Here is an 11425-nt window from a genome sequence, read left to right as displayed (position 1 = left end):
CTCCAGCCCCATAGGCTGCCACCTAGACCCGGCCACACACACACACGCACACACACACACACACACAAGACCTGGGACAGAGCAAGCCCCCTCCCTGTACCAAGGGTCCTCAGCCAGCACGATTCCCCTCCAGCCCCATAGGCTGCCACCTAGACCCGGCCACATGCTGGGGGGTGTCCCGGTGTCACGCTGGCAGCCCTCATTATTTAATCTCTACCTCCCCGTAACTCGCCTTCCTCCAGGCTGTCTGTTTATCAGGCCAGCAGCACTGACTTGGACTCTAACAGTCTGTCTCCTCGGTGTGGCCCATTAATCTGGGCCATGGTACCTGCGCGCGGGCATGTAATAAACAACTTAGAGCACACGTTTATGGATTCAGCTATATCAGCAGCTTTCAATCCGATCGCACTTTATGGCACCTACATGAGGCTTTATATTGTTGCAATTACTCTGCTTTATATGCCGCCTCCTTGCCCCTTCATTTTACTTTATTTTTACATTTTATTCCTATTCTTCCTCGGCTGTTTCTAACAAGGCTGAGAGCTCAGCTCAGGAAACCTGCCTGGGGCTGGCCACGGTGGTTCACAATGGCGACAAGATAGGATGTGCCCCCCTCCTGGCCTACAGAAGATACCCCCACACCTACACCTGTGCAAGCTGTCACAGCCGTCTCCCTCTAAAGAGTCCTGGAAGGGGGCCAACTAGATAGATTTGTTGCACAAGAAAAAAAGTCCTCTCAGGGTGTATTTTAAGAGCTAGGAACAGGTGCAGAGTGGATGCCAAGGCTATAGGCAGTGCTGGGCCTGTGCTGACCCCCTAAAGAGGAGCCGGGCGCCTCTGGCAGGGCCCAGAGTACACAGAACGGCCATGACACCACCCTGTCCACACAGCAGAGGTGTTTCTTTGCCTTTGATTTCATAAGCTCTCTAGGGAAAGCACTCATTCATTTCCGTCCTGTGTCCTGGAAGACCGACAGTGACATCGGCAGCTGTGGCAGTTCGTCAGTCACACAAGTGTGTTTGCACACCTCCCAACCAGCGTGTGCATGTCCCGTGCTGGAGACGTAGTGGCTGCCAGGACTAAGCATCAGCTCAGGGGCTGTGACAAAGCCATATGTTCAGCCTTAAGCTGTGGTCATTCATACTGTCACGGGTCCGAAGTTAGAGACCAAGGTCGGGGAGGCACATGGCAGAGCCGGTGAGGACATGATTCCTGACAGGGACCTGTTGCCTGCTCATTCATTGTGTCCTCGTGTGGCTGAAGAAGAGAGGAAGGGAAAGAGGGAGGGAGAGAGAAACAGACCGAGAAGGAAGGAAGGAAGAGAGAGAGGAATGGTAACACAGCAGAGAAAGGTGACAGAGATAGAGAAGAAAGAGGCAAGAGATAAGAGATACTGAGAAGAGGGGGACGGGAAGGGAACAAGAGAGGCTGAAGGTACCAATCCCATGGTGGAGGTCACACCCTCCCAACCCTAGCCAATCTCATCAGCTCTACAGGCCCAGCTCCAAAGCTATCGTGTCAGCAATAGAGCCCCAACACATGAACCATCAGGAGACACAAGCCCACAGCCAGCACCACCTCAGCTCCCATGCCAGCATCTGGACTGGTCCCATGTGGTCACCATAACAACATGCCACCACATGAAGAATTTTTAGCATAAGAACAGACTTTTTTGGTGGGTCTGGAGGTAAAATCGGAAGCCAAGGGGTCAGTAGGTCCCCATTCTCTCTCAGGGGGCTTTAGGGATCACCACAGCTTCCTCTGCTGCTTGCAGCTGGTGGCATCTGTGGCATTCCCTTCTTGGCTCCAGTCTCCACTTCCACCTTTACTTGGATTCTCCCAAGTGGGTCTTGTATCTGGAGTCCCCAATTCCTGTGCAGAAGGATGCCGTTCCATTGGATGGAGAGCCCGTCCCAATGCAATACCGTGATCTCAGTTACACCTGCAAAGACCCTGTTTCCAAGTGAAGTCACATCCATAGCTGCCGAGCGGCCCTGAAGCGGGGGGGGGGGGGGGGGACTAGAGGGAGAATCTCGTCCCTGAAGAGATGTAAATGCCTCCCGCTTCATTATAAGGTGTCAATGACAAGCCAAAGTGGAATTACATCCAAGCCCCCCGTCCGCCCAGGTGTACTAGTTGTTTTTCGTTGCTCTGGTAAAACGCTTTTGACTTCCTGTCTCAGAGGGAGAGTCCATGATGGCAGGGAGCCATGGCCGCAGGCAGCCGGGGCAGGGAGCTAAAAGAGCATCCATCACTCTTTCCGCTCAAACGTTAAGTAGAGCAAGCTCAAAGATGGGCAAGGGTGTAAACTCTCATAGCCCGCCCCCAGTGCATACTTCCTTCAGCAAAGTTCCCATAACCTCCCCAACAGTACCACCAACTGAGGGCCAAGAGTTCAAATGTGTGAGGGTGCGGAAGACGTTGCTCATCCAAACCACAATACCAGGGAACCAATGAGTTTACCAGACTTACTTACAGAGCTTGGGAGAGGAGCTATGGAAAGGGGCTTGGAAACCCCAAAGCAGCCATATTGGAATGTCTTCACCCCGCATGGTATTGGCTTCCCCACAACCATGTAGCTTCAAGCCCACAGAGTAAGCTCTACCACCACCCGACCTTGAAGCCTCCTGAAATTAGGGCTTAATTGCAGACAGATGGCTAAGAGGAGCAGCCAGAATCTCAGGTGAGAGTGCAGTCTCTCCCCACCCCTTCCTTCTCTGAGGGAATCTCAACCATCCACAGACAAGCGTCTAATGGACTGTTGCAAGCCCATGCTGCTGATCTGAGGAAGATGGCAGCCGCTTTGCTTGGAAGACTGTGTTCTCCACCCAGGAGGGACGGGACGCTGCTGTGTTGGGTGTAGAGTGTGTGGGGTCTGGTACAGGGGTCAAGGATGAATGGCAAAGTAGGGTCAGTAAGACGGATTTGGGCCAGGAGGAATATTTTTGAGGGGATTAGTGAGTGGAAGGGTGTGGCTGACTTGCAGGCCTCTGAGAGCAAAGGACTCCCCCACCCCAGAGCTCCCCTGACACTTAGACTCATGAGGAAAGGAAGAGGGCAGTCCCAAGTCTGCCCAGAGGTACAGCTATGGGACTTCCTGTATAGCCACCTACTCTGTGCTCTGAGGACCAAAGCCTCTGTGTACCGAATGGGCAGGCAGAGACGGGCTCTCTGACTCCACCCTCCTAATACGTGACCTCTTCTCAGATGTCGGGGGACCTGCTGACCCCATCGCGCCAACCATCATCATCCCACCCAAGAACACTAGTGTTGTGGCCGGAACCTCGGAGGTGACCATGGAGTGTGTGGCAAATGCCAGGTGGGTGGCACTTCTTTGGTTGACGTGGAGCCAGGAGCACAGTCGTCTTTGGGGAGGGTCTGGAAGCCCGGTCAGACGAAGACCAGTGAGAGCAGGAGGGATGGCAAGTGAACACTGTAGCTCCAGAATGTCAGACACGCTCATCTGTGTTCCTTAGTCTTGGGTGTCCAAGGAAAAAGAGCCAGCCATGGGGAGTTGGTGGGAGATAGATTTTTGCCCAGGCTGTGGAGCCAGAGGGTGGATCTCTGTGCTCCTAACACAGAGTGGCCCAGAGAGGGGAAGACTGTCCCTCAGAACAGAGCCCTTCTGTATGCGGGGTACGTCGAAGTAGGTCGTGTATGGTAGATGACACACAAGGTGAGCCCAACATGGACTTTGTAAGGTACTATTGTGTCTCTCCAGTTCCCACACAGGAGACTGTTAGATCGTCTCTGAGCTTCCTCCTAAGAGGACTGACTGTGTGATGAGAACTTTCCACAGGGCCTCTTTTCCCCCCAACATGACGTGGGTGCCAAGAGCCCTACAGCCCAGAAAGGGCAGGCAGTCTACATACAGTTACCCATGTGGCCAAAAGCAGGGCTGAGCTGAAGCCAGTTCCCCTGGACGCCCAGCTCCCTGCTCCACGATGGGCCTCACGTGCTCGTCTATGAGTGTGTCATGACACACAGGACACGCAGGGGGTGTCCTGACTGCAGCCTGTCCTGCCTGGGTACCCAGTGGAGGTCAAGTCATGTTGTGGCTGGAGAATCAGACTGACAGTCCCAAGGTCCCCTCCAGCTGAGGATTCCAGAGGATTTTTCTGGAAGATTCTGAATGCCCCAAATAGCTAGCCCCACCCCACTTGGGGAGTCCCATCCTTAGGAACCACTAGGAACTAGGAAGGAATGTCCAAGCAAACCAGGTCCCTGGAGTTTGGAGTACAGGGGCCCATGGTGGTGGGAAGGGAGCTGAACTCTCCTTACCTCTCAAAGATGAGGGTGGGTTTGTCTGTCTGCCCTTGTGTCGGATCTCTCCTTATCATTTCCCCTCACCCTCCATACCTCTTAGGTCACATATTCAAAGAAGGGAAGGTGTGGGCCCTGGGAGAGCTGAGCTGTGGGACAGGCTCTTTCAGAGCTGTGTGTGCAGCTACCGCTGTGTCCCCGCCCTGTTGGGAGGATTGTCCGTGACTGACAGGCTCCCTGTCACCCAGGGCTGCTACAGTTGCCCCCATCCTACAGATGGGGAAGCTGAACTTCAAGGCATTTTAGGAACTTGTCTTAAAGCTTCCTTCCACTGGGAAGTGACAAGGTGCTAGCCAGCTCCGTCCTGCTCCTTCCCATACTTGCCCTGCTGCCCCCCATCGCCTTCCAGACACCTTTGTCTGAGGGCAGCTTTGCTTCTCTGGTCCCCTAGGCCTCTGATCAAGCTGCACATCGTCTGGAAGAAAGACGGGGCCCTGCTCTCCAATGGTATCAGTGATTACAACCGCAGGCTCACCATCACCAACCCCACTGTCAGCGACGCGGGCTACTACCAGTGCGAGGCTGTGCTGCGCAGTAGCAGTGTGGCCCCCGTCACCAGGGGAGCCTACCTCTCGGTGCTGGGTAAGTCAGGGAAAGTACTGGGGCTCATCTGCTGTGGGAGAAGGAAGGAGCAAGCAGAGACCACAGCAGGTGTGGCCAGCTGCCATCTCCACCGTGGCTAAATATAAAAGCAATAAGCCTCTAATCCTGTCTCCTGGTCCTTCCTCGGCAGAGCCCCCTCAGTTTGTCAAAGAGCCCGAGAGACACATCACAGCAGAGATGGAGAAGGTGGTGGACATCCCCTGTCGAGCCAAAGGTAACACAGAGGCAGGGGTGTGGGAACAAGGACCCCAGACCTCCAGCCTCTCCCACCCCTGTCAAGACATCTTTAAGCCCCACCTCCCTCTTCAGACCACATCACTAAACAGTGACAGGCTGGCTAGGTGCTGGCACCCAGGAAACAAACAGCCAAATTACCGTAATCTCGGGCTGCAAATCAACCCACGTAACTCCAGGGTTACAAATGAGCCCAAATTACCGTAATTTCAGGACAGGTGACAGACCCAAATTGCCCATAATTTGAGAGTTGTAGACAATGCCGAATCACCATTTTGCCAGCATCCGCAGACCTGGTGTGTCTCACCTGAACGAGTGTCACCCACTCAGCCCATTGGAGGTGGGGGTTGCCTGGCTTGGTCCTCTCCCCCTGCTGGTCCTACTTAACCCGCAGTTTCCCATGCTCACTGCCCCCATCCTGACAGAGCCAAGCCTGAAGGCAGCTATAATCAGGGGATAGAGAGTAAAAGGGTACTGTCGCTTGGAGTGTCGGAGCTGAAGCATCCTAGCAGCCAGTGGCTGAGGCAGGAGAATTGCTGTGAGTTCCAGGCTGCCCAGAGAATAGAGAATCCTGAGCCAGGGAGTAGATATGGCCCAAGTAGCAGAGAGGGGTTTGCGGAGCTGCAGTTCTCCTGAGACCCTTGGGCAGAGGCAAAGACGAGACCTGTGGGAACAGAGGAGTGGCAGGTGGACACTGCTGCCACCTAATCTCAGCAGGGTCACTCACTCTTGGCCACCCAAGGGGAGTAAGCCAGGCTGCATCCACAGATGAACCATATAGCCAGATCCCTCCTGTTTTCCAGCGTACATATTTGCAAAGAGATGAAGAAACCAATAAACAAATAAAGATGCCTTATTTCATCTCATTCAAAATGCCACGAGCCGTGAGGTGCCCCCTTATTTTATGTGCCACTAAGAAAGAAAAAAGGCTGCCAATTAAATCATGACAAGCTGTCGATTGTAAGCCACACCCTGATCCCCCATCATGTTGCAATGAATAGCTGAGAATCGGTGTTGTCCAATGGATGAAGCGTGGTGATGATGAACTGCGGGGTGGGAGGGTGCAAGGGGTGGGTGCAGAGCTGTGGCTGCCCCTTGAGAGTGTAGAATGCCTGGGAAGTCAAGTTTGAGCAGAGTCAGAGGGAGAGAGGATGAAGGGGACTTTGGGAGAACCAAGAGACATCTATGAGGAGAGAGAACCAGACCAAGGGATGGAGACATCCATCTTCCTCTGTGTGAAGACCAGAGATGGGACTTCTGGGCACCTGCCACAGGACAGAAGCCTCTCTGCCTGCTTCTCCACCTGGGCTCCATTGTCAGGGGGTTGGGAGCCGCATGGGGGTTAGCACAATACACAGAAGGCTGAGCTAAACATTACAGTAAAAAATTAAAGCCACACCTGCCGTCCCTGCTCAAGAGGCTAAGGAGAAAGGGTTGACATGAGTCCAAGGCTAGCCTGGGCTATAGTGACTTCCAAGACAACCTGGGCTATCGAGCAGGACCTTGTCCAAAATACATAAGAATAATAATAATGAAGATGTAGAAGTCAATGAATGCAAAGCCAGGGATGGAGAGTTTGCTCAGTTGGCAGTGTTTGCATAGCATAGGTAAAACCCTGCTTCAATCCCCAGCACTGTATAAACCAGGCATGGTATCACACACCCTTTGTAATACTAGCTCTTGGGAGGTCAAGGCAGGAGGATCAGAAAGTCAAGGTCATCCTTGGCTACATTGAGAGTTCATGGGAAGCCTGGGCTACATAAATCTCTGTCTCAAAAATAACAATAGGGCCTGAAGAGATGACTGGCAGTTAAGAGCAATTGTTGCTCTTGCAGAGGACCCAGGTTTGACTCCCAGCACCCATATACATGGTAATTCACAAGGACCCATAATTCCAGATGTCCTCTTCTGAACCCTATGTGCACCAGTTACATATATGATGTAATACATACATGTAGGAAGAATACTCATACACATAAATACATATAATAATAGTAATAATTATTATTATTAATAGCTCAGAGGTTAAAAGTTCATACTACTTATGCCAAGGACCTGGGTTCAGTTCCCAGGATTCACATCAGGATTCTTACCACCTACATCTCCAGGTCTGGGTGGGATGGATGCCTCTGGCTACTTTGGGCTCACACACACACACACACACACATACACGCGCGCAAGCGCACGCACGCACATAATTTAAAATGCAAGTCTTAATATAATAGGAGCAGATGGGATGCCTCTTTGGGTAAAGGTGCTTGCCAAAAAAAAAAAAAAAAAACCCTGACAATCTGGGTTCAATGCCTGGGACCTACATAAAGGAGAAAACTAACCTCACAAAGCTGTCCTCTGGGCTCCACATACATGCAGTGGCACATGCTTGCCCTCTCCCCGTAATGGTACATAAACATTTAAACGACAATAATAATGAACCTCCCCTCAAAAAAAATCACCAGTGAAACATTTCTGTGGAAAACTGATTCTAAGAAATTTTAATTTTCTGAAAAATCTCTTCTGTATGCCAAAAGTCTTGAGAGTTTTCCAAGAACAAACTCCCTAAAATCAATGTCTAGGAGAAGCTTCTAGAAAGCAAAGCGCCCTAGGACCTCCTGCAGACAAGGGGACATAGTGACTGACGGTGGCCCTGGCCTCCTACAGGGGTGCCACCTCCCTCTATCACCTGGTACAAGGACGCTGCATTGGTGGAGGTGGAGAAGTTGGCCCGCTTCAAGCAGCGCAGCGATGGCAGCCTGCAGATCAGCGGCCTGCTGCCCGATGACACCGGCATGCTCCAGTGCTTCTCCCACAATGCCGCTGGAGAGGCGCAGACCTCCACCTACCTGGCCGTCACCAGTAAGTGTCCTCCCTGTGCTGCCCCTGAGCTGCCCCATGAGGCACAGTGTCCCTCCCCACTGCTGAGGAGTAAGGTGGGTCGGGACCGCACTAGGATAGGAACCTACCCCTTGTGGTACCAGCTCATCCGGTCCTTTCAGCACTTCATCTTGCCAGAGGAAAGGGAACCCTGCTCCCTCGTGACCATCTTCAGAGGTCCTAGGGTTCCTGATGCCCTTGGAGAAGAGCCAATCCCATTTGCTGTGTCATGACACAGGAGTCCCCCAGGGTCCTGGAGCCCCAGCACGAAGGCAGCTCTCAACTTTGCATTCTTAGACAAGCTAATGCGTGTTCACTGGAGGTCAAGTCCTACTGACTTTGTCACTGAGGGTGTAAGCTGCCCTCTGGGCTCTCAGTTTCCCCTCAGTGGAGGCCTGAGGTTCCAGAAGGCAGAGCTATCCTGACAGGTGCATCTGGACATCTCATAGGCCTCCCTGCAAAAGACCCTGTAACACCAGGGCCAGCGGATGGAGGAGAGGGCCCATCTTTTGTGGGCTCGGAGCTTCTGGCCCCTGGTTAAGTCTCTTCCTAGGTTAATAGATCCTGCTGTCTTCCTCTACAGGCATTGCCCCTAATATCACCAGGGGCCCCCTTGACAGTACGGTGATTGACGGAATGTCGGTGGTCCTGGCGTGTGAGACCTCAGGGGCACCACGACCTGCTATCACTTGGCAGAAAGGTAAATGGGAAGGACATTCAGAGGGCATAGCCATGTGATGGTCGAGGGAAGCGCAAATCTCATTTCAGGAGCTAGGCAAATCGAGTTCCATGTGTGTAATTGGAAAGGCTGTACAGTGTACCACACATCTTCACAAACCATGTTGCTCTGTGTTTTTCTGTCTCTCTCTGTCTCTCTCTCTCTCCAAGGCCAGACCCAAGACCTCTTACATCCCACTGCGAGAGGTCAGTCCTGACCTGGTGGTGTCTTTATCCATCTGCCTATCTATCAGTCTATCTCTTTATCTCTGTCTCTCTCACGCACGTCTCCCCTGCACTGCCCCGCTGCACCCCCATTTGTCCCTCTCCTCCTCAGCTCCCCAGAAGCATCCTGTCCTGTGGCAGGATATACCCATCATCACCTTGTCAGCCTGTCTCCTGCCTTCTCTTCCCAGCCCAAATGCAGCTGCCTCCAGGCCATGGCTGGCCGATGCTAGCAGCAGTAGCACACAGAGCATGGCCTCCTCTGGTGAAGGGCAGACATGGTGGTGGGTGGAGAAGTGGCAAAAAGGGTGGCCTGTAAGGGGTACCACTACCCTGTGTCCCTGTGAGCCTGGGGCTGTCACCAAGCCCAAGCTCAGGCCTGTCTCCAACCCATTTAACATTTCCAGTGCTGGGTGGGTTCCTGAGACCTTCTAGGACTGAGCATCTAAGGCCAACATCAAGGCTGCCTCTGACACCCCGGCAATCGCTTTGTCACCTCAGGGGAACGCATCTTAGCCAGCGGCTCTGTTCAGCTGCCTCGCTTCACCCTGCTGGAGTCTGGAAGCCTGCTCATTAGCCCAACCCACATCTCTGACGCCGGTACCTACACCTGTTTGGCCACCAACTCTCGGGGAGTTGACGAGGCCTCGGCAGACCTGGTCGTATGGGGTGAGTGACTCTTCATAGTGGCGGGCTGCCAGCATCTGCACTTTCATATTGTGTTGCTGACACAGCCAAGGCTCTTCCTGTCACAGGGATGGTGACAAATTAACTTAGAAGCCAAGAACCAGGGGGTGATGGCTCTGCCAGCAAGGCCACGGGATGGGGAGGCTGTACCATGCTTGGCTGAGTCCAGAGATCTGTAAAAAGCTGTCTTGTGTATTTTAGGGGCAGAAATCAACACAAGGCCAGAGTGTACATATTTTTGACTCTGTGGGCCAGACGGTGTCCCTCTCAGCCCCTTTCCTGCCAAGAAAGCAGCTGAGACATTAGTGGCATTGGTGGCATAGTGGTAAGGCCCATTCAGGTGAGCCACCTGGCGCTGATCAGCCTGGAGAGATGCCAAAAGACGTCTCAAGCCTCTTCCACTTGGGGTGTACACCCCGACTATGGCCACCTGTCCAGGCTGAGCCCTAAGGCCCTGGGGTGAATAACTAGACCTTGCCTGTCACCAACAAGCTGCCCTAATGGTCCTGATGACTCTCAGCTTGCAGTTTCCCTTCCTTCCCTGGCACTCTGAGTCCTCAGCATGTTTGTGGCTTCTAAGGATCAGTGTCCCTGGGACATTTTGTCCTTTCTGCTCTTCTGAGACTTTTATATGGTATCCACACCTGTCTACACATGAGATCATCGCACATCCTCTCCTAACATCTGGATGTACATCCCCGGATCACCCCAGGAATGTCCCTCCTGTGCCAGCCCCATATCCCTGCCACCGTGTCCCTGCTTGCCGCACAGTCTCTACCTTTTCTTACAGCCCGGACCCGCATCACCAAGCCCCCCCAGGACCAGAGTGTCATCAAGGGCACCCAGGCCTCCATGGTGTGCGGAGTGACCCACGATCCTAGAGTGACTGTCAGGTACTCCAGGCAAAGTGGCGGGGGTTGCTGATGTCAGGATGACATCATCGGGAGCTGATCCCAGAACTGGGTATGGATGAGGCTGAGTGAGCATCTGGGGACCGCGCTGTGAGAGCTGTGTGGACAAAATGGAAGGCAGAGAAACAGAACAAGGAGGAAGATTTGGGAGATGACTCAGAGCTAAGAACACTTGCTGTGTAAGCATAAGGATCTGAGTTCAAATCCCAGCCCCCAAAAGTTGGGTGCAGCTGCATACATATATCCAAAGCAGGATGTAGCTACATAGATGCTTATAACCCTAGCCCTGTAGAGAGGCAAAGGAGGACTGTTGGAGCTTTGCTCAGCCTAGTGCCAGGTTCAGGGCGAGACACCGTCTGAAGAGAGCTATAGACAGGACACCTAATATCCGCCTATGGCCTCCACACACATATGCATATACACCATGAACATATTACACAATATACTGAACACATGTGTGCATATGTGCACACACACTACACATACATGTGCATATGCACCATGCACATATTGTACACACACAGTACACATGCGTGCATATATGCACATACACTATATACATGTGCATATATACCATGTATATATTGTATACATACACTATTGTATACATACACTATACACATGTGCATATACACCATGTACATATTGTACACATATACTACACACACATGTACATATACACCATGAGTATACTGTACACATACACTACCCACACATATGCATATACACCATGAACATATTGTACACATACACAACACACACATGTGCATATACACCATGCACATATTGTACACAACACACACATGTGCATATATATGTACGCCATGTACATATTGTACCCATACACTATGCAC

The 11425-nt window shown here is 52.4% G+C and overlaps 1 protein-coding gene across 1 annotated transcript in view; it reads left to right on the top strand.

Annotated features, from left to right (window-relative positions):
• The window catches only part of Sdk2 (sidekick cell adhesion molecule 2), a 295345-nt gene that overhangs the window by 195554 nt on the left and 88366 nt on the right, over positions 1–11425 (top strand). The window contains exons 6-12 of the mRNA XM_005350680.2: positions 3208–3319; positions 4715–4905; positions 5057–5140; positions 7819–8013; positions 8615–8731; positions 9475–9642; positions 10451–10553. Coding sequence (XP_005350737.1) covers positions 3208–3319; positions 4715–4905; positions 5057–5140; positions 7819–8013; positions 8615–8731; positions 9475–9642; positions 10451–10553 — 970 coding nt within the window. The remainder of the gene's footprint in view (positions 1–3207; positions 3320–4714; positions 4906–5056; positions 5141–7818; positions 8014–8614; positions 8732–9474; positions 9643–10450; positions 10554–11425) is intronic.

This window comes from Microtus ochrogaster, chromosome 7 (assembly GCF_000317375.1).
Source record: "Microtus ochrogaster isolate Prairie Vole_2 chromosome 7, MicOch1.0, whole genome shotgun sequence".
Classification (NCBI taxonomy): domain Eukaryota; kingdom Metazoa; phylum Chordata; class Mammalia; order Rodentia; family Cricetidae; genus Microtus; species Microtus ochrogaster.
This window is presented reverse-complemented; position numbering and strand designations above follow the sequence as displayed.